The 23,727-nt window shown below is 40.5% G+C and overlaps 1 protein-coding gene across 5 annotated transcripts in view; it reads left to right on the top strand.

Annotated features, from left to right (window-relative positions):
* The first annotated feature begins 251 nt into the window (after positions 1-251).
* LOC133564587 (uncharacterized) overlaps positions 252-23,727 on the top strand; it is a 34,707-nt gene continuing 11,231 nt past the window's right edge. Inside the window, exons 1-21 of one of the 5 annotated variants that reach the window (XM_061918982.1) lie at positions 252-401; positions 1,891-2,030; positions 2,143-2,247; positions 5,354-5,425; positions 7,421-7,499; positions 7,806-7,846; positions 7,939-8,019; positions 8,901-8,996; positions 9,093-9,212; positions 12,711-12,842; positions 12,953-12,998; positions 13,074-13,129; positions 13,211-13,253; positions 13,332-13,450; positions 14,367-14,459; positions 15,124-15,240; positions 15,323-15,439; positions 15,521-15,613; positions 18,462-18,554; positions 18,668-18,751; positions 18,818-18,886. In XM_061918982.1, the coding sequence (XP_061774966.1) occupies positions 380-401; positions 1,891-2,030; positions 2,143-2,247; positions 5,354-5,425; positions 7,421-7,499; positions 7,806-7,846; positions 7,939-8,019; positions 8,901-8,996; positions 9,093-9,212; positions 12,711-12,842; positions 12,953-12,998; positions 13,074-13,129; positions 13,211-13,253; positions 13,332-13,450; positions 14,367-14,459; positions 15,124-15,240; positions 15,323-15,439; positions 15,521-15,613; positions 18,462-18,554; positions 18,668-18,751; positions 18,818-18,886 (1,818 nt within the window). In that variant the 5' untranslated portion in view covers positions 252-379. Of the gene's footprint in view, positions 402-1,890; positions 2,031-2,142; positions 2,248-5,353; positions 5,426-7,420; positions 7,500-7,805; positions 7,847-7,938; positions 8,020-8,900; positions 9,003-9,092; positions 9,213-12,710; positions 12,843-12,952; positions 12,999-13,073; positions 13,130-13,210; positions 13,254-13,331; positions 13,451-14,366; positions 14,460-15,123; positions 15,241-15,322; positions 15,440-15,520; positions 15,614-18,461; positions 18,555-18,667; positions 18,752-18,817; positions 18,887-23,727 lie in introns of all 5 variants that reach the window. The other 4 variants (XM_061918980.1, XM_061918981.1, XM_061918979.1 and 1 more) reach the window with 4 other exon arrangements.

Here is a 23,727-nt window from a genome sequence, read left to right as displayed (position 1 = left end):
GACATAAATCAGTATGTCACCGCAGGCAGAGTAACAGGAATTACCTGATGGAACAGGTAAAAGGCGACTTTTCAAAATAAAGGTAGCCAACTCATTTCATGTCTAACAAAACATATAACGAGTCAGGTTTAATCATCCCATAGATTTAATGGTGTAATAATATTGTGTTTAGTACACTTAATATACATTTTCTAGTCGTTTTTCAACAGTGGTAGTTTTATTTTCATTTATTTTGAAATTCCCCATGCTCTGCCCAACTTTGCAAATACTTAAAGACCCAACCCTATCATTCATTCTGTGTGCACTCACACCTATGTTGTTAAACCTGGACCTAGGGTGTGTTTGAGGAGACTTCTCCAGAGGAGAAGGGTGGGAAAACATGGATTACACTTTCACTAAAGGTTTGCTAATTGCTTTTATACTTGCCTTTTTAGTTTGAGAGGTGGAAATAACATGTAAATCTACTCAACAACTATTTCAGGAGTGATATTGATGAGTATTTAGTAGGTGCATGTGTATGAGTATTTGACATAACACATAGGTTACACAGTCCAGTGGGTGTTTCTGTCGTCTGTTGTGAGGAGTGGCACATCATATATTGGTTCCCTATTAATTTTTTTTGTAGGGGTGCACAAAAAAATCGCTCTACATTTGAAACATGATTCTTATTCATACTAGTTCTAAATTAATTCATAAGTTTCAAAAATCGATTAATTTTTTTTTTTATATATATACTAAGAATTAGGGCTGCGAATCTTTGGGTGTCCCACGATTCGATTCAATATCGATTCTTGGGGTCACAATTCGATAATATATCGATTTTTTCGATTCGATTCAATTCGATTCTCGATTCAAAAACGATATTTTTCCGATTCAAAACGATTCTGTATTCATTCAATACATAGGATTTCAGCAGGATCTACCCCAGTCTGCTGACATGCAAGCAGAGTAGTAGATTAAAAAAAAAAAAAAAGCTTTTATAATTGTAAAGGACAATGTTTTATCAACTGATTGCAATAATGTAAATTTGTTTTAACTATTAAACGAACCAAAAATATGACTTATTTTATTTTTGTGAAAACATTGGACACAGTGTGTTGTCAAGCTTATGAGATGCGATGCAAGTGTAAGCCACTGTGACACTATTGTTCTTTTTTTTTATTTTTATAAATGTCTAATGATAATGTCAATGAGGAATTTTTAATCACTGATATGCTGAAATTATAACTACTATTGATACTGTTGTTGATAATAATTATGTTTGTTTTACTACTTTTAGTTTGTTCTGTGTCGTGTTTGTGTCTCCTCAATTGCTCTGTTTAATGCAGTTCTGAGTGTTGCTGGGTCAGGTTTGGTTTTGGAATTGGATTGCATTGTTATAGTATTGCTGTGTAGTGGTTTGTTGGATTGATAAAAAAGATAATATTAAAAAAAAAAAATAGATTTTTTAAAAATGAGAATCGATTCTGAATTGCACAACGTATTCGATTCGTATTTGAATCGATTTTTTCCCACACCCCTAGTAAGCATACATTTTTAAAACTAGTTTTCTAGCCCAACTCATGTGCAACGATAAAGAGTTTTTATAACCTGTCACCTGCTTCATCACAATTATTATACCAAATGATACATTGTGTGAGTCGGTTTGAATCAAAAATCGTGTTGAATCAAGAATCAATCCTGAATCGAATTGTCACTCGGATCGATTCGTTAGGTACCCAAAGATTCACACCCCTCATATTCAACTTTCAATAACTGTAAGTGTTAAAATAGTGCAGCCATATGATGTCCTTTGTTGTATAAACGTATTTCCTCATGTTGGAAATTGAAGAATTTGAATCCATAGTCTATCCAGAGTGTTGCTGATCTGATATGAACTGTTGTTTGTAGCTCTTGATGGAGCTCCAAGTGCAAGTGATCCAGCAGCGGTCATTCCCGGTCGTTTGGAATCCCTCTCTGAGGAAATAGAGCCCGTAGAACTGGTGAAGTCTGAAGAAGACAAGGGTCCTGCGGAAACTACAGATGGCCATGTGAGCAAGAGCTATTTGCCCCCAAAAAAGCATCAATTTAGTTGTAAAATTGCATCTGTGTAACACTGCAACGTTTGTTTTTGATTTTTGATTTATGCTTGTTTGTCCTTAGGCGCCGTACTCGTTTGACAGTTCTTCATCTTCTTCTGACAGTGAAGATGAATGCAAGAAGACAAAGAAGAAAAAGCTGAAGAAAAGGAAGAAGAAGAAAAAGAAAGTATGTGTCTTTTGAACATAATTAGCTCCTGTTTATCTATGTATCTGCAGGGTTATGCATATGATGCAACTGATTGCAGATGCAGCTTAATTTCCTATACTGCTCACTCAGGTTAGGAATAACTGTGTTACAAAATAATGGCCTAACTAACGCCATTGTTTTGTATTTTCTATTCCAGTTGTGTCAATGAGATGTTAATGTTGTTGTTAATGAAGAGGCCCTACAGAGTCTGACGCTGTTTTTTAACATTATTTTGACTTTAACACGTCAACATTACTCAATTCCACCGCCGTGTGTCTCATACTTGCACAGAGTCTCTCTTCTCCCCACATCCACGCAACACTTCCTCATTCTCCACCAATCACAGTAATGCCAGGCACATTCACGCTGTTGAAACTCTATACTTCAGGGGTTCATAAACTTTTTGATTCGGGGGCCACATTGGTTTAATAGAATTTGTCCGGATTATCTATTGGTGAGTGTATAAATTACAACAACAACAACAAAAAATCAATCCCCGGGCACGGGTCTTTCCCTGTGACTGCGTGGGTTTCCTCCGGGTTCTCCAACTTCCTCCCACCTCCAAAGACATGCACCCGGGGATAGATTGATTGGCATCACTAAATTAACCCGAGTTTGTGAATGTTGTCTGTCTATCTGTGTTGGCCCTGCAATGAGGTGGCGACTTGTCCAGGGTGTACCCCGCCTTCTGCTCGAATGCAGCTGGGATAGGCGCCAGCAACCCCTGCAACCCCGTGAGGGACAAGCACGGTCTGCACCACCGAGTAACTAGAGCAGGGGTCCCCAAACCACAGCCACCGTCCTCAATTTGGCCCGTAAGATGTCTCAAGTTTAAAAATTATAAAATAACATTTTTATTATTATTTTTTTCTTCTTTTTTCAGTATTTTCCAGTCAGGCAAATCATACTGTTGATCTAGATGCCCATATCTACAGTACACATTTACTTAACAAAAGAGAAGTGTGAGATACTTAGCTTTTTGTCTCATTTGTATTTGACTGTGTATATGTGTATATGTGTATATATGTATGTGTATGTATATATGTATGTGTATGTATATATGTGTATGTGTATATGTGTATGTGTATATATGTATGTGTATATATGTATGTGTATGTATATATGTGTATGTGTATATATATGTATGTGTACATATATATGTGTATGTATGTATATGTATTTGTTTATATGTATTTATATATATGTGTATGTATATGTATGTGTATATATATATATATATATATATAGTATACATATAGATATACATGTGTGTATATATATATATATATATACGTGTGTGTGTATATGTGTATGTATGTATGTATGTGTATGTACTGTATATATGTGTATGTATATATATATACATACATATATGTGTATATATATATATATATATATATGTATGTATATATATACATACACGAATATGTATGTATATGTATGTGTGTGTGTGTATATATATATATGGCGCATTGGGAGAGTGGCCGTGCCCTACTCGAGGATCACTGGTTCAAATCCCACCTAGAACCAACCTCGTCACGTCCGTTGTGTCCTGAGCAAGACACTTCACCCTTGCTCTTGATGGGTGCTGGTTGGCGCCTTGCATGGCAGCTCCCTCCATCAGTGTGAATGTGTGTGTGAATTGGTAAATGTGGAAGTAGTGTCAAAGCGCTTTGAGTACCTTGAAGGTAGAAAAGCGCTATACAAGTACAACCCATTTATTTATTTATATATATATACATACATATATGTATATATACATACACACACACACACATATATATATACATATATATATATATATATATATATATATATATATATATGTATATATATATATATATATATGTATATATATATATATATATATATGTATATATATATATATATATGTATATATATATATATATATACATATATATTTCTAAACCCGCTTGCTCTGGTTCGGCTGCGCCAAACACTAAATACTACCAAACATTTATTAAAGTCAAATACAAATGAGTCAACAAGCTAAGTATCTCACACATCTTTTTTGTTTAGTAAATTTGTACAGTAGATATGGGCATCTACATCAACAGGATGATTTGCCTGAGCAACTGGAAAGGACTGAAAAAAAAAAAAAAGTATATAGTTTTTAGACGATTGAGGACACTGGCCGTAGTTTGGGGACGCCTACCCTAGACTGCGCTTTGTGTCAGCGGTATGCGCACCTTCCGACCTGACTACTCGGCTTTAAGGGCTGATCTCGTGACGTTGAGGGTGGGACTCTAAGTCAGGTGCGAGTGTGACTCACCCAGGCATTCACAGCCTACTGTGTAAAGGCAGCCCTGCTACAATCAGTTCAAGTACAAACCGAGTAACGAATTTAGTATTGCCAGAGGAGCTAAACCGTCTATTTTATAACTGGGCTCCCTCTTTGGTTAGTTGCACTTCTTAATGACCTGGATTATATTTACTCGTCTTATTTAGCAATTGGTAGGACCTGTTAAAAAGGTTATAGAACCTGAGTAACCTAAAAGGAGTTTTCTGGGACAATACTTCGTATACTTTTTTTATCACAAAGATATCGAGGCGACACTCTGACTCGACATCGGAATGCCGAACGTCAACACAAAAACACAAACAAGTCGTTACATTATGGACTGAAATCTAGCAGTTTATTCGATCTGGGTCGAGTTCAGGGAGGTGACTGTTGCTGTCAAGTTAAAAATGGTGTTTTCAGGATGGAAGTACAGGCACTATAATTCATTCATTCCATTTGACACTGTAGAAATGGCCTTGCATGTATGAGGAAGTATTTTGTACATGGACACAGTTGGCTGCACAGAGCTAAACTGGACAAACCTGAGATGAATGTGTGCGAGGGAAAAAAAGAAGCAATTGCTGTTTGTGATGGGTACAAAAGTCTGTCCACATAGCTGGGATGGGCGTTATGTGTGCCCGTCTCTGTGTGTTGCCAAGTGTTTAAAGAGCCCCTCCCTTCTTGCGCTACAACCAAAAGACAAAAACTTTATTTTCAATGAATAACAAATTAACTTCATTTTGCATGCAAAGTTGAATAAAGCAACTCTCTCCTTTTTCACAGGATTCCAGCTCCTCTTCCTCATCATCTTCTTCCTCTTCCAGTAGCTCCTCAGACTCCGACAGTGATAGTGAGGTACGGCACATCCTGCTTCGGCACGTCTCCCACTAGAAGAATTTGTCGTCACATATTGTTCATATTTAGAGCCCCCGTCGCTCCGCTTGCAGCCAAACCAAGTACAACATGATGTTTGAAGAAAACACTTCAATACGTGCATATGCACAGCTTTGAGCTTGCACTATAAGGCCAAACCATCTATGGCAGGGGTCCCAAACTCAATTTACCTGGGGGCCACTGGATGCAGAGTCTGGGTGGGGCTGGGCCTTAAGAAAAGATTTCTTAAAAAAAATATATTTTTAAATGTCTTTTTTTTTTATTTTCAACACAAAATAAAAATAAAAATTTAAATGAACAAAATGTGAATTACGTAAATACATCAGTCATAAGTAATAAAAATAATAATTTTATTTCTCCAGGCAGCAACAATGTACACACATACTTACTGTGATGTTATGAGCTAGGGAATATAAGAACTACACGTCAGCAGCTTTGGAGTTTACAGTTACGGTAGCGCAATTAGCCCCGAACGATGCTAACATCACGACTAATGTGTTACACGTCCGATTCACCCAGCGACTCTGTCGGGAGTATCAGCGCTGGGGTCCAGTGCACCACAGTTTTGTATTGTCACTCGGTCCTTCGGCGGAGTGCTTCGGAAGCTACCGAACCGCTCACCTCCCCGGCCTGGACTGTTACAGTGGCGCCAGAGGAGGGAGCGAGAGACACACCCACACACAGTGACAGAGAGAGGGAAAATCGTTTCTCTGCTTGGATCACACGAGTGACGTCAATGTTCGGCCCTCCAGAGCCACATACCACACAGTGATTGGTAGATTCCTTCAGCTCGGCACACAACGCTGTCAAGCGCCATTCCTATAAAATTTGTGGGCCGCACTAACATTAAACTTTCATATTAAGGTGGGGGCCGCAAAATAACGTCTCACGGGTCGCAATTGGCCCCCGGGCCACGTGTCTGAGACTCCTGATCTAAGGAATGAGCAAGAGTAAATTGCGCAACTGATGATTTAACAGCAGTGTAAGGGTAGTAGGAAACAGATTGATGTTTATTGTAAGAGTAACAGGGAGATGCTTGTTTTGATTTTTTTTTCAAAGTGAGGGTGTCTCTCTTCAGGTAGTTTTCTCCAGATAAACAGGAAATTCAGGAAAGGTGGGTTCTCACCTCAGGAAGGTAAAAACAAAAGCTCAAAGGCTAAATCCTTACATTCCAGTAAAGTACTGTACTATTGTGCCAAGACTGCTTAAACTCTAAAGTACACGTTTGTAAAACGAGGCGGTGGCGCTAATGTCATGCAACTGCTTGCATGAAGTATCTGATAGGAGGTAGCGGCACACACCCATTTGGAATGCCTGGAAAAGACAAGTCATGGCAATAAACTCAAACGGGTTCTCCATTATCCTTCTTGTTTTTTTCAGTGGCAACTCTGTGATGTTTTTTCTTGGTGTGCAATATGGATGTCGGTGTTTTTTGTTTTATTTTATCTTTTATATACACATATATTAGTGCAACAAATGTAGTATTTATTGTTTTGTTTTTTTTCATTACTTTTTATTATGTTACTGTATGTAAAAAACTGCACTGCAACAACTTAATTTCCCCATTGTGGGATGAATAAAAGTTGATCCTGTCCTAGGTATTGAATGCATACGTTTATCGTAGTATAGTATTTCACAACGATTTAAACTTGTAAGTAATATTTGGCAATACCCACCTGATATTATAATGGAATGTGAAGCAAGAGGAATACAGTAACTGACCTGTAAAACCAGTTTTAACCCTTTATGGCATGCTTTTTAAATACTTTTGTACTTGTCTAGCTTAGAACATATATGATTACTGTATCGTTATCATACTTTTACAATTCACAATACATTCTTTTCATTATCATTACCATGGTTCTAGTGCCTCATAAAGTTCAAAGTCTTAAAAAAAAGTACATTTAAAACCCCTTACAGTGGCTTGCCTGATGAACAAATATTATTTTCTTGTAGCGTGACAAGAAGAAGAAAAAGGACAAAAAGAAAGAGGTGAAGGAGTACGTGTGGGACAATATGATCATAACACCAAAAGGTGAGTGAAGTAAAGTGGATTTTTAAGAAGAACAGTGGTGGTTATAGTTTCAATGGCGCCCTGGACTCCAAACCTGTAACCCATAGCTAAAACCATCACTGCCCGTACTGTGAATCTCCTGGATTGTGCTTTGTTGTAATCAATGTTTGGCATAGTTTCATGCAATTGGTACAGATACATAATTGTGAGTAGCAGCCATTTTGCATAAAGTCATACATTCAGTAGACTTTCTAGCACACGATCAAGAATGACCATGACTACTAATTTAATCTTAAATGTTAAAAAAAAAATGTTTTCCTTATTTAGACGAGCAAATGGGACTTGCAGAGGACTTGAAGATGAAGCAGGTGAGAGAGATTAAAAGCCTTTTGAGATCATGGTGCAATTCTATGTTCCACTTCTACGAATCCACTGCATCTACTTTTCTGGCCTCTCCCAGGATTATAGCTCATCTGATTATAACAATGACAAGAAAGACAAGAAGAAAAAGAAGAAGAAGAAGAAGAAGAAGAAAAAGAAGGTAAGTCCAGCTATTTAGTTACCGTAATTTACGGACTATAAACTCTTACTTTTTTCCCCAAGTTTTGAACACTGTGGCTTTTACCAAGCTGCAGCTAATTGATTTTTGTTAAGTTAAAGTTAAGAACCAATGATTGTCACACACACACACTAGGTGTGGTGAAATTTGTCCTCTGCATTTGACCCATTCCCTTGTTCACCCCCTGGGAGGTGAGGGGAGCGTTGGACAACAGCGGTGCCGCGCCCAGGAATCATTTTTGGTGATTTAACCCCCAATTCCAACCCTTGATGCTGAGTGCCAAGCAGGGAGGTAATGGGTCCCATTTTTATAGTCTTTGGTATGACTCAGCCGGGGGTTGAACTCACAACCTACCGATCTCAGGGCGGACACTCTAAAAAGTTTTTCTTTGTTAATGGCTAAAATATGGAATGGATTAAGAAAATAAATCAAACAACGTAGTAAAATTATCCACTTTAAGAGACCGTTCAAACTCAAAATGTTTACTATATACAAGGAAGAATACTGATATTTATCTTGAACCTTATTACAAATGGTGAAAATCTTATTCATCTCATGAAGAATGAAAAAATACATCATTAACTTTTCTGTTTTGTTTGATCAGCCGTTTTACTGCCATGTTAAATAAATAAACATTTACAAAATCTTTCTATGTGAATATTTCATTTCACAACATACAGGTATATACTTGCGGCATTTAGCCCGCTGTAGCTAATATATGAAAACACCTTTTTCTTCTTCTAAAATTTAGTGGGTGCGGCTTATAGTCCGGAAAATACGATAGTTGGAAATGCAAACAATTTAATGATGTAGTCCAGAAACCATAAGTAGTGTTAACATTATTTTAATGTTTTCCTTTGCAGGACTCCTCCTCCTCCTCATCTGACAGTTCTTCCTCTGATAGTGAAGATAAAAAGAAGAAGAAGAAGAAGAACAAAAAGAAGAAGAAGAAGAAGAAGAAGAAGGTATGTAATACTACAAAATGTACATTTTCTGGGTGTACCTACTTAATTTGTCATCATGGGTTAGTAGTTCCTCTTGTTTTTGTTTTGCAGGACTCCAGTTCTTCCTCCTCCTCTTCTTCTTCTGATAGCTCCTCTTCGTCATCCGACAGTGATGACAAGAAAAAGAAAAAGAAGAAAAAGGATAAAAAGAAAAAGAAAGCTAAGAAAAAGGTACATTAGGGAGTGTGATGAGTACTGGTATATCTTTATTTTGTTTGTATCTTTACAGAATGCATTGCATTCACACTTGTTTCAGCCTTTTATTGCTTTAATAAATAGATATTTTAATTTGGTTTTCTCTTAACAAGGATTTGCGAAAAAAAAAAAGAAGCAACTTTCATGCCAAAGGAAAATCAGATTTCTTCAAAATAGTGTCAATTACGAAAAAAATAAGAGGGAAAGTGAAATATTCATCCCCTTCATGTTAGGGGTCATTGTCTTACAGGGGAATTGCACTTTTTTTTTTAAAATTTGCCAATCGTCCACAATCATTATGAAAGACTAGACGACGGATGGATTTTTAAAAATTATTATTAAAGCCGTTCAATTCTGCCTATAGAACCCCTAAAAAACTCTTAGGCACATTTACAATAACATTTATTATTTATGTATTTTGATCATTTTAAGCATACGTGGCGCATTTCAAAAACGCATCACGTTTGCTTTTTTTCCCTTCATCACTCATTTCTGCTCACTAAATACATTATGAAAGCCAACAAACATGATAAAACATCACTCACTGTACAAGCTCTGCTGTCATTAGGATGCCGACTCATAAAATGTTCATACATTCCCATTTAGATATGTGTTAGTCGTGCGATGAGGTGGCGATTTGTGTTGATGATGGCCTCTAGCACCCCCCGTGATCCCTAAAGGGATAAGCGGTAGGAAATGGATGGATGGATATAAAATGTCTCGCAAAGAAACCGGGTGGGTTCTTGCCAGTTCCAAGGCTTAAATGGCTGTCAAAATGTCCCAACTTGTCGGATGATATCCTCAGCCATCTACTTTTCCGTTGAGGCATGATTTATGATCTACAATAAACTTACAGGGAGCAGGGAAGCGAGGAAATAGGTTACCACTTGATGATGTAAACATAAGCACACACGGAAGTGATCACGTCGCCGCTATAAATAGTTTGTCCGTGTTAGCGTTTATAATAACAATATCACCAATACTTGGTTAATATTGAAGTCAGGAATGGTAAATTGAGTATTGCTGGCACCCTTTAAATGGTTATTTATCGGATTTTATGAGTGGAATAGTGGAGCTCCCATTTGTTCACGTTTATTTAATATTTAGAATGCATGTCTTCATGTCTTTTATAATGATTGTAAAAGATAGGCAACATTCCCAAAAAATGCAGTTCCCCTTTAAGGCATAGTGCTGTTGCAAGTTGAAACGGATTATCCTCCAGAATTTGCACATATTTTTGGGCGCTCATGTTCCCGTCTACACAAGATGATGTTGCCACCACCATGCTTCACGGTGAAGAAGTTATGTTTGTGGTGATGTGCAGTGTTTGGTTTTCACTAAAGATAATATCCTTACATTAAATTAGCTTTTTTTTCCAAATCTTGTCAGAAAAGCCTAATTAAAACTGCTATAAGTCAATGTTACAGTTGGTAGATCCTGACAGGGCGTTCATGTTCGATCGCTTTGACCCGCCGTCTTCCTAGTTCAAAACTTCAGCATACACACACGCACAGAGAAAAAAAAACAACGCCATGACACAAGGGCGGGGTTTGGACTGATTTACTCCCTCACTTACTTTTTAAAGCCTGCACGGCGGCCATCACCTCTGTTTTTAATGCTTTTGTATGCAAACATCTCTCTTGTGGGTGTACAGACACAAAATATGAAAGCCAATCAAAGCCAATATTTTATTTGGTCTATGCGAAAGTGCTTTACAAAGTTTAACTTCTAATTGTGACAAATAAAGTCGTTTGTGTCCAAAAACATGCACCTGGGGATAGGTTGATTGGCAACACTAGATTGGCCCTAGTGTGTGAATGTGAGTGTGAATGTTGTCTGTCTATCTGTGTTGGCCCTGCGATGAAGTGGCGACTTGTCCATGATGTACCCCACCTTACGCCCGAATGCAGCTGAGATAGGCTCCAGCACCCCCCGCCACCCAAAAAGGGACAAGCGGTAGAAAGTGGATGGATGGAAGGATGGATGTTTTACATCTGTCTTCTTAAACAACTCATGCTAACAATAACTAACCATGTTATATTTATTTGTCTAAAACATGTAACTTGGAGCAAGTTGCAAACAGACCCTTTAAGTTAACCATAATCCTTTAATATCAGTAAAAGGCTGAAACTTCCACAGGTCCCTGTACTTCAATACACCAGCTGTATGAACATAGTCACAGATTCCCCACTACATATGCTCATGTCAGTTCCATGCATTATTTGCTGAGAAATTCAAGTTGAATCTGTTCCTCCCCTAACCATATCCTTGTGAGGGAGCCCTCTCAATCAGGTGTGCCCAAAGCGGACGCTAGGGGCCAAATTTGGCCAGTCAAGTTGTTCGGTTTGGCCCGCCAAAGGGTGGCTTCCCAAATGTAATACATGTTCATACTAACTTCTTTCAAACTAATTAGGGTTCTTGATCCGATATTGATTTTGGCGGGTTTTGGTGCTAGCGGGGTGTATAATATAGCCAGGAAGAGTCAGGGATGCATGGGATTGTGGGTATTTGTTCTGTTCTGTTTATGTTGTGTTACTGTGAGGATGTTCTCTCGAAATGTGTTTGTCATTCTTGTTTGGTGTGGGTTCGCAGTGTGGCGCATATCTGTAACAGTGTTAAAGTTGTTTATATCACAACCTTCAGCGAAACCTGTATGGCTGTTGAACAACTATGCCTTGCAGTCGTGTATACTGTAACTATCGTGTCCGCATGATTAAACTTACTGAGTCATAAGCTTAACTTAATTAATTATTGTTGGTCAAGGTATCATCAAAAAGCAATACACTTCATCTTAAAGACCCCACAAGTGCATTCCATCCATCCCATCCATTTCTACTGCTTATTCCCTTTGGGGTCGCGGGGTGCGCTGGTGGCTATCTCAGCTACAATCGAGCGGAAGGCGGGGTACACCCTGGACAAGTCACTATCTCATAGCAGGGCAAGTGCATTCCAAACAGTTAATAGTAAATAGGTTAATGTCTTTCATACCTACCATGATTTTCTGTTGACTATTCAAACTTTTTCTAACATTCCACTCAACTTCATAATTAAACTATGTATGATTCCTGTTTATATTGTAACATATCAATATCTGTATTGGCCATTGCTTCTCAAATATTTTCTGTTACGCCCCCCCTCCTTGGTAGGAGAAATATTTTTGTGCTCCCCCTGCAATCCCATCACCCATATTTGATGTTGAATTGCTAAAATGAATGCACTTTTACACAATATTATTTTTTTTTTTAGTTTAGCCCTATAATTATTATTTGCAATAATTAAGACATTTTTTATTTACATTTAGGCTATTTGTGTTTCACACTTAAAATTGCTGTATTTGACCATAGGTTTAGCCAGACCTGCTCAAGAGAACTTTTTATATGTGTACCTTGAGAAATTACCAGCAAGTATTAACATGCATACACAAGAGGAGATGGGAAGTTCTATAACAATGTTAACAATTTACTTTTGTCATAGGATTCTAGCTCTTCATCATCATCATCATCATCCTCCTCCTCCTCATCGTCTTCATCATCCTCTGATAGCGACAAAGTTAAAAAAAAGAAAAAGGATAAGAAAAAGAAGAAGAAGAAGAAGGATGACAAAAAGGTGAATTATTGTCTTTTGTATATGTTTTCAGTGTAAAGCAAACCGGAGATCAATATATTGAGGTTGCAGTCTTAAAAAATAACTAGCAATATTTTGATTCTTATTGACAGATTAATGAGCAAGAACTTAGCGCTACTGCTTCGCTTTCTACAGTTGGTGAGTGTGTGCGCTTTTCCTTCTTTCTAAAATAAGTGTCATTAAACCTATTAATGATGTTGTGGTCAACTGCAGGTGATGACACTACAGTTTCAAGTCTTGGAGAGACAAAGAAAGATATGACAATCAAGGTGATGCTCACATTCAAAATGGTGTATGTCACACGCGTCAGCAGCGGATAAACCTGACTTTGTGTTTGTTGATCTTTTTAGTATAAATGGACAGAAGATGGATCTTTGGTCACTTTGCCGGCTGGTAGTCATTAACTCTCGGTTTCAATCAAGAAATTACTCTTCGTTAAGCTTCACGACTGTAATGTTAACTCTTGCCCAGCAGGGGGATCAGTGGCGGTGCCTTGTGGTATAGAGGAGGGCCATCTGAGCGACGATGAGAGAGAGGAAGGGGATGACAAAGACGTGAAGAAAAAAAAGAAGCTGAAGAAGAAGAAAAAGGTGATCACAGTGTGTGCATGTCGAGGAAATGAAATACATTAGTATTTTGGGATTTGTTAGTAATCTGTTCCAATAGGTCTGATGAAATCCAAAGCAATTTTTACCATAAGGAATATTGTAAATCCAATGAATCCATTAAATTCATTAAATCCATTTTATATATATATATATATATATATATATATATATATACACACACACATATGTGTGTATATTTACATATATATACTTATATATGTATATGTGTATATATGTATATGTATGTATATATGTATGTATGTGTGTGTGTATATATATCCATCCATCCATTTTCTACCGCTCATTCCCTTTCGGGGTCGCGGGGGGCGCTGGCGCCTATCTCAGCTACAATCGGGCGGAAGGCGGGGTAGACCCTGGACAAGTCACCACCTCATCGCAGGGCCAACACAGATAGACAGACAACATTCACACTCACATTCACACACTAGGGCCAATTTAGTGAAATATATATATATATATATATATATATATATATATATATATATATATATATATATATATATATATATATATATATATACACACACATACATATAACAATGTACATATATATATATATATATATATATATATATATATGTATATATATATATATATATATGCATACAGTGTATGTATCAACGTATCAACCAAACATAACAAGACGGTATTATCAAAACAACACAACAACAACAACAAGTTGAACTGCCGACATGCACGCGAGCACAAAAATCCCTTTGGTGGTCTAAAAAATGTTTAATAACCCTGTTGCTACAATAAAAAAAAGTAAACATTTTCACCAAAAGCTAAACCGTACAAAAAGTGGGACGTAGATAAACCGACCACTGTAATCAGGCGATGTCAGCTTTTTTCATTAACTTTTATTTTCTCTTAATAGGATTCTAGTTCATCTTCAGACAGTGACGATGACAAAAAAGAGAAAAAGGAGAAGAAGAAGAAGAAGAAGAAGAAGAAGAAAATGAAAAAGAAGGTACAAATATTGACAGAAAACTGAAAAAAATAGTGCTGACAAATGATTATATTTTTAAATCAGATCAATCACACTTTTGAAATTGGAATAATCAAGATTAAACGCAGATGCTACAAAAGTGTTGCTTAACTTGTTTGTTGGAGTTTTGTTGACGACATTGCCGCAAGTATGCCAGCGTTGTTTGTCGTCCAATGCTTGGTGTCCATGAACCACAGTAGTTGCTGGTGGCTATCTCCAAAACGTGTTTTGCTTTTAAACTTGTGCCTCAATAAGAAAGTTCATCGCTGCAATGTATACAAATTACCTTGTTTTGTGTCTCCTCACTCATCTTTGCGATGGCGTATGCATTGACCTGATAAGTGATTGTTTAACATCCGCAGTTAAGGTAAAGAAGCATGTGCAGTCAAATTTGATTGCGTGATAAATCTGCATATATATATAGATTATTATTGCGATTATTTTTGGGGATTAATCACGTGTTAAATTTGACAATCCTAAAAAAAACACATTGTATGTGGAAAATGATATTGTACAACTCATATGTGAGTGTGGGTTTTAGGTTTGACAAAGGACAGTACTCTAATATTAATTAAACATGTAATAATAGATATAAAGGGTGACTCCATGCTATCAGTAAAATGTTGGTGGTTTACCTGATGTTTAGGATTCCTCCAGCTCTTCCAGTTCCAGTTCCTCTTCTTCATCATCAGATAGCTCTTCCTCCGACAGTGAGGATGAGAAGAAAAAGAAAAAGAAGAAGAAGAAGAAGAAAAAGAAGAAGGTTTTTGTTGTGCTAATATTTGCATTTCAGTATTCACTAGGGTTTGTTTTATACTGGCTTTATACTTTTTCTGTAATAACAGGATTCCAGTTCTTCCTCCTCCTCTTCCTCCTCCTCTTCATCTTCATCTGACAGTGACGATGACAAGAAGAAGAAAAAGAAGTTGAAGAAGAAGAAAAAGAAGAAGAAAAAGAAGAAGGTTTGCCCTTTCCCTCTCTCACATCATTCTGTATTTGTGCCTTAGTTGTTTGATGTTGATCTATCTCATCATCTTGAACAGGATTCTAGTTCGTCCTCCTCCTCTTCCTCATCTGACAGTGATGATGACAAGAAGAAAAAGAAGAAGAAGAAGAAGAAGAAAAAGAAGAAGAAGGTTGACTTAATTTCTTTCTTGTACAACCCAATATTTTTCTGCGTGCTGTTTGTTGTTTATTCTGTCGTCACTATGTTCCATTATGGTCCTGCAATCATGGGGCCCATGTTAATATTCCTTATACTTATCATTGTGGGCATGCAAGCAGATCAACTCCGCCATTCTTAGTATTCCTCATACTTATTATGGGCTTGTAGCAATGCAGCCAAATGCCGAAAAGGTCTCAATGGTGGTAGGAAGACTGATATCTATATGTTGTAACCATAGTGAAATAATTTCAAAGCAAATTTGAAAATGGGTCATTTTATTAGGAACCCGCAAATCAGCAGTACATCTCAATAATTTTTTGTCATGCCCCTCTTTGGGGACATCCTTTTTTTTACTGGACCGAACCATGTGAAGAATTGGGCATTTTGTGACCCCAAACACACGTGAAAACCCCACTTACTGTAGGTGTTGACTTTTGAAAAAATGGCATTAACACATTAACAGTTCCTGTCATGATCCGTGGTCCGGATCATGTTTTGTGTTTGCTGTTTGTTTTGGACTCCTATAGTTCCTGTTTGTGCACCTGCTGACTTTAGTCACCATGGTAACTTATGATTTTCACCTGCCTCTATTGTTCGGGACACTCACCTCTTTGTAATCAAGAGACACTATTTAAGCCTGCCTTTGCCGTTCACTCGTCCTGGCTTCTTTGTGTTGCTTCACGCTGCTGTTACGAAGGTTTTTTGCTTGCCTCCTAGCTCATGCTAAGTCTAGCTGCAAGTGCTATCGGCACCTTGGTCCGTCGGTTGTTTTATGTTTTGTATCTCTTCGATTCTTTTGTCAAGATTAAATCATGTTCCTACCTGCAAGTCTTTTCCGGAGTCTTCCGTTTGCATCCCGGGGGAACAAACCTCGCAGTAAGCTGCAAACTGCCGTGACAGTTCCTTGTTGCATGTATACACTCCAATCGCTCAATCGTCGGATTCAGCCTTATTTAATATTTACATTTTTAGGTCTTTGCTACATCAATTATATTTCTCATGAACCGTTCAAACCCCCCTAATTTGTTTAGTGGTGTGTTTATTTAACTTTTATTTTTAACCAAACAGTGCCAACAAATCCAATATAGAGTAGCCAGAATGTGAGTTTAATAATCATATAACTTGTCATTATTGACTTAAATATGACAAATTTCCCTTTACTTTAAAGTGTAAGGTAGGGATTAGCTGATTCAAGTGGGACTATTTTCAATGGATATTAATCAATCATATTAATACATCAATATAATTATTGTAAGTGCATTAACTTGGGGTTAAGCTTCCCTTGTCTTTAAAACATAGCGACGCCTCCGTTTCAAACTTTAATCAAGTGTTTTTGAACACACCACAGTTATGCACTAAGAGTTGCAAAAGTGAATCTTGAACATCATTTTGTCCGATGCAGCCACATATACACACATTATATATATATATATATATATATATATATATATATATATATATATATATATGTGTGTATATATATATATATATATAAATAAATAAATGATAAATGGGTTGTACTTGTATAGCGCTTTTCTACCTTCAAGGTACTCAAAGCGCTTTGACACTACTTCCACATTTACCCATTCACACACACATTCACACACTGATGGAGGGAGCTGCCATGCAAGGCGCCAACCAGCACCCATCAGGAGCAAGGGTGAAGTGTCTTGCTCAGGACACAACGGACGTGACGAGGTTGGTACTAGGTGGGAATTGAACCAGGGACGCTTGGGTTGCGCAAGGCCACTCTCCCACTGCGCCACGCCGTTATATATATATACATATATATATATGTATATATATATATATGGCCCTCTCCAAGGTTTCTCATAGTAACTGTCACCGACGTCCCACTGGGTGTGAGTTTTTCTTGCCCTTATGTGGGCTCTACGGAGGATGTTGTTGTGGTTTGTGTAGCCCTTTGAGACACTAGTGATTTAGGGCTATATAAATAAACATTGATTGATTAATTGATATATATATATATATATATATATATATATATATACATATATAAAAACATTTTTACCTTAATCACATCATCATTGAATGAACCATTTTGCCTTGTTGCATGGAGGTTGAGGTAGTCTTAATTCTACGTTTACACTGCAGGCCAAAATAGCCCAATTTGGATTTTTTATTTTGTATTTTTTCCAGCTGACTGTTTACACTGCAAGTAAAATGGGATCTTTATCCGAGTGCAGTGTAAACGCGCACAGGCCCCCCAATGTGGCCCCAATGTCCATTGCATGTGCAGCTCGATTAAGTGAAAACAGAGAATGTTGACAGGATGTTTTACATGAACAAGGAAGTCACTACTACTATTACTACTACAAAATAAAAATAAAAAGTAGCCACACATTAAAAATTACTGGGGTTTTTTTACGTGAAAATAAATTAAAGTAATATGTAGCTGAAATAGGCACCAGCGCCCCCCGCGACCCTAAAGGGAATAAGCGGTAGTAAATGGATGGATAATGTATGAAAGGATTTATATAGTGTAATATATTTGGGAGGGTTCTAATCTTTTTATGGCTGTTAAGTAGTGAAGACACGGACATCAGTGTGGATCTGCATTAGCTTAATTTTTCAACTTACTTAAGTAAACAACCATACAGGACAACAATTTTGGTACTTCAACAAGCGCTACTTCTTTGGAATCAAAGTATAATATAATGTGGATCTGCAGACCATGAGTAGGAAACGTCTGATCTACACAGGAATTAAATAAAACGGCCTTACTACTTTCTGCGTTATCTAGCTGTGTACCAGAATGCTATTTTTTTAATTCAATTTTACATCCTTCCATTTTACAGGACTCCAGTTCATCCTCTTCGTCTTCCTCATCCGACAGCGATGATTGCAAGAAGAAGAAGAAAAAGAAGAAGAAAAAGAAGAAGAAGAAGAAGGTAAATAATTATAGCAATGTTTTTAAATGTTGTGTACCACTAGTAGTTGTTCTTATAGTGTTTTTGTTTAGTTTCAGTCATCATGTTGATGTAATTACTGATGTCTTCTTTAGAAGGACAGCTCTTCTGATGATAGCTCTTCTTCCTCCTCCTCATCCTCGTCTTCGTCGTCCTCCTCTGATAGCGACGATGACAAGGTAAATTATTCACTATCATTTTGCAATGGGCACTTTTGGAACTTTATCTGCAAATATTTGCTTTAGAAAAAGAAGAAAAAGGACAAGAAGAAAGACAAGAAGAAGAAAAAGGACAAGAAGAAGAAAAAGAAGAAGGTGAGCTATTTTCAATTGAAAAAAAAACAAGAAAACGCTGGTAAATGGACGTGTGGGATGACAAAAGTTGAAAAGTGGGTTTTGAATGTTTACAATAAAATACACATACCATATTTTCCGGACTATGGTGCACACCGATATACAAGCCGCACCCACTAAACCAGTGGTTATCAACCTTTTTTCAGTGATACCCCCTGTGAACATTTTTTTAATTCAAGTACCCCCTAATCAGAGCAAAGTATTTTTGGTTGAAAAAAAGAGATAAAGAAGTAAAATACAGCACTATGTCATCAGTTTCTGATTTATTAAATTGTATAACAGTGCAAAATATTGCTCATTTGTAGTGGTCTTTCTTGAAAAAATTGGAAAAAAAATAAATACAAAAATAACTAAAAACTTGTTGAAAAATAAAGTGAATCAATTTGTGACGGTACAACGGGAGAAGAAGACGGCAGAGGAACGATGACGTCGTTAGCTGTCAGCGTATTTAATGACAGTTTAGTGTGTGAGTGAGATGTGTATTTAACCAAAGAGATGTAGTGTGACGAAGTGTGAGACTTATCTGAGTATGGTTGCCAGAGGGTGTTGAGGATGCGTGTTGGGATCCAGGCGGAAGTCCAGCAAGGAGCAAGGCGGAATCGAACGTCGGGGAGCAGGCAGATGGTCAAGGGCAGGAGCTTGGTTTCGTGGTCGTTAGGCAGGCGTGAGGTCGATGTCCAGGAAGGCAAGGGAAAATCCACGGGAGGTCCAAGGTGACGAGACACACAACTCGACGACAAGGAAGGATGGCGGGAGGCTGGAAGACGACACAACACAGGAGACAATGAGCACAACAGGGAAGGAGCACAGGGAAATAGTCTGCACATGCAGAGGAGCTAGATACGTGTGGGCTTACTGTACTGGGTACGTGAAGCTACGTTCTCGCGTCGGATCTCAGGCTGCGTCTGCTCTTGAAGGCAGCTCGCTCATCACAGGCAGGTGTGTAGTTTGGTGAGTGTTTGCAGGTGCGAGGAGGCACGCCCGCAGTGGAGAGAGAGCACATGTGGGAGTGGCCCGTGGTGTGCTTGTCCGGACGCCCAGCAGGAGGAGACATAGCAGGAAGAGAGGAAGCAGGAGTGTGACCCATAACAGCACCCCCCCTCTTACGCGAGACTCCCGGCGAGCTTCGGGGTGCCTCGGGGTGAGCTCTGTAAAAGTCCTTGATAAGGGAGGGGTCGGCGATGTAAGAGGCCGGTACCCAGGACCTATCTTCAGGGCCATAGCCCTCCCAGTCCACAAGGTAGACCCAACCCCTCCCCTGTCGCCGAACCTTGAGGATCTCCTTGACGGTCCAGACTTGGTCCCCATCCTCGAGGACTCTAGGAGGGGGAGGAGCGGGGGTGGGGGCGGACAGGGGACTGTTAACAACAGGTTTGATCTGGGAGACATGAAAGACAGGATGAGATCTCATGGAATGTGGAAGATCCAATTGTACAGCAGCAGGGTTGATCTTCGATTTGACCGTATAAGGTCCAACAAAACGTGGTGCAAGTTTCTGGGAGGAAATCGGGAGGTGGAGGTCCTTGGCCCGAAGCAGGACCTGCTGTCCGGGCTGGTAGTCGGGAGCCGGGATGCGCCGCCGGTTGGCATTGCGACACATCCTAACAGACGCCTTCAATAGGGAAGCACGGGCGGACCTCCACACTCTGCGGCATCGTCTCAGGTGTGCCTGGGTGGAAGGAGTTGCCACCTCGATCTCCTGGGAGGGAAACAAGGGAGGTTGAAATCCCAGCCAGCATTCAAATGGAGACATACCCGTAGCTGCGCAGGTCAAGGAGTTGAAAGAGTACTCCACCCATGGAATAAACTTACTCCAGGAGTTAGGCTGTTGCGCAGCCATACAGCGCAGCATGGTCTCCACCCCCTGGTTGGCCCTCTCTGCTTGACCATTGCTTTGGGGGTGGTAGCCGGAAGTCAGACTGACCGTGGCCCCAATGCCCTTGCAAAAATCCTGCCAGACCCGAGAAATGAATTGAGGGCCACGATCAGAGACTATGTCGGAGGGGATCCCGTGGATCCTGACCACATGCTGGACCAGCAGGTCTGTGGTTTCAGCAGAGGATGGAAGCTTGGGCAAAGGAATAAAGTGTGCTGCCTTGGAAAACCTGTCGACGATAGTGAGGATTGTGGTGTTACCTCTAGAAGTGGGAAGTCCCGTGATGAAATCAACAGCAATGTGGGACCAAGGTCGATTGGGGATGGGAAGAGGGTGTAAGAGGCCGGCAGGAGGGCTGTGGCTTGCCTTGTTACGGGCGCAGACGCTGCAGGCGGCGACAAACTCCCGGGTATCCGCCTCCATGGTAGGCCACCAAAAACGGCGTCGGATAAAGCCTAGTGACCTATGGACTCCGGGATGACAGGTAAACACACTAGAATGAGCCCAATCAAGTACCTTGGCCCTTAAAGGTTCTGGGACGAACAGCCTATTAGGGGGTCCGATTCCGGGACCAGGGTCAGAACGTAAGGCCGTCTTGACCAGGCCCTCGATCTCCCAAGTTACCATCCCGATGATGCGGTTAGGGGGAAGGATGGTCTCGGAAGTAGACTTAACGGTAGGTTCCTCTGAGAATATTCGAGAAAGAGCGTCCGCCTTGCCATTGCGTGAACCAGGTCTGTAGGTGAGAGTGTAATCGAATCGACAGAAAAATTGTGCCCAGCGAGCTTGCCTGTCATTCAGTCTTTTAGCGGATCGGATGTGAATGAGGTTGCGATGGTCGGTCAGGACCAGGAACGGATGCTTGGCCCCCTCCAGCCAGTGTCGCCATTCGACCAGCGCCTCGTGGACTGCCAACAGTTCTCGGTTCCCAGCATCGTAGTTTCTCTCAGCTGGAGAGAGACGTCTAGAAAAGAATGCACAAGGGTGCAACACATTACTCCCACTGGAACGCTGGGACAAGACTGCCCCAATCCCGGAGTCAGAAGCGTCCACTTCAACCGTGAACGGCACATCCGGGTCAGGGTGTACGAGAACGGGGGCGGAACTGAAGCTCCTCTTGAGGTTCTGGAACGCCACGTCTGCCTCCTTGTTCCACCTAAATGCAGTGATCGTAGATGTTAGTGCGTGGAGAGGTGCAGCTACCTTACTGAAGTTGAGGATGAATCGACGGTAAAATCCTGCAAAGCCTAGGAATCGCCTCAGTTCCGTACGGGTGTTTGGTTGAGGCCACTCCATAACCGCTTTGACCTTCTTGGGGTCGGCTCTGATGTTACCCTTCTCGATGATGTGGCCAAGGAAGTTTACAGAAGATGAATGGAATTCACATTTCTCTGCCTTGACGAACAAGCGGTTCTCGAGGAGGCGCTGTAGGACCTGTCGGACATGCTGCTGATGCTCCTGCATGTTGTGAGAGAAGACCAGAATATCATCCAGGTACACAACCACAAATTTGTCGAGCATGTCTCTTAAAACGTCGTTAACTAGAGCTTGAAAGACAGCTGGGGCGTTGGTCAGGCCAAAGGGCATGACCCGGTACTCGAAGTGGCCAAGGTGCGTGTTGAAGGCTGTCTTCCACTCATCCCCCTTCCTAATCCGGACAAGATGGTAAGCATTGCGGAGGTCAAGCTTGGTGAAGACAGTTGCAGGAGCAAGAGGTTCAAAGGAGGAGCTCATGAGTGGAAGGGGATACCGGTTCTTGACTGTGATGGCGTTGAGTCTTCGGTAGTCGATACAAGGGCGTAGGGAGCCATCCTTCTTGCCGACAAAGAAGAATCCGGCGGCTACCGGTGACTTGGAGGGAGTGATGATACCTGAAGAGAGTGAGTCCGTAATATAGTTAGACATAGCCTTCTTCTCAGGTATGGACAGGTTGTACAAGCGGCTAGAAGGAAGTACTGCGTCAGGTACGAGATCAATGGCACAGTCGTACGGTCTGTGCGGGGGTAGAGATAGTGCCTGGGCCTTATTGAATACAGCTGCAAGGTCATGGTAAACCGCGGGGACCCCAGACAGGTCAGATGGGGATGACTTAAGTTTGGGGCTCTCCGAGACAGGGGATGCTGCCTTAAGACAGTTAGCATGGCATGCCGTGCTCCAGGATAGGATCTTACCAGAGATCCAGGAAATCTGGGGGTCATGCTGGCGAAGCCATGAACGGCTGAGGACAAGAGGAGCGATAGGGGCATTGAGGATTAACAAGCTAATCTGCTCCGTGTGGTTGCCGGACAGGGTTAGTGTGAGCAGTGCTGTACGGTGGGTGATGGGACCCAGGGGATGCCCGTCCAGGGCCTGAGCTGGTAAAGGCTTGTCCAGAGGCAGAAGCTCAATCCCGGCCTGACAGGCAAAATTACGGTCCATAAAACTAACATCTGCTCCTGAGTCCACATACGCTCCCACCTTCAGTCCTCTTGATTCCCAAGACAATGTTGCGGGGAAAAGAATACCAGGGTCACAGTGGCTCCGGGTAAAGGTGGTGTGGCTCACAAGTACTCCCCTTACTTGTGAGCCTGGTCTTTTGGTCGTGTGGGGCAGGTCACGATCATGTGACCCGCACAACCACAGTAGAGGCAGAGGCGCTGACGGAACCTCCTTTCCCGTTCCTCCGTGGCCAGTCGAGTCCTGCCCAACTGCATGGGTTCCATCCCGCTGGTTGGTGCAGGGAGAAACCCAGACTGGTCCACCAAGTGGGCGCCTTCATCCCCACCTCTGGCCGCGCTAGGAGAGTAAGAAACGGTACGGTTCCCCCACACCGGCCTTCTGGTCCTCTCCTGGACTGAAAGTCTTCGTTCAGCCGCTCGTTCCTTGAGTCTCTTGTCCATCAGTAGGGCCAGCTGAATGAGGTCCTGGTAGGAGGCAGGTTGGTCCC

Source organism: Nerophis ophidion, linkage group LG13, assembly GCF_033978795.1.
Source record: "Nerophis ophidion isolate RoL-2023_Sa linkage group LG13, RoL_Noph_v1.0, whole genome shotgun sequence".
Taxonomy (NCBI): domain Eukaryota; kingdom Metazoa; phylum Chordata; class Actinopteri; order Syngnathiformes; family Syngnathidae; genus Nerophis; species Nerophis ophidion.
Note: the sequence above shows the minus strand (reverse complement) of the source record. Positions and strands in the feature narration are given on the sequence as shown.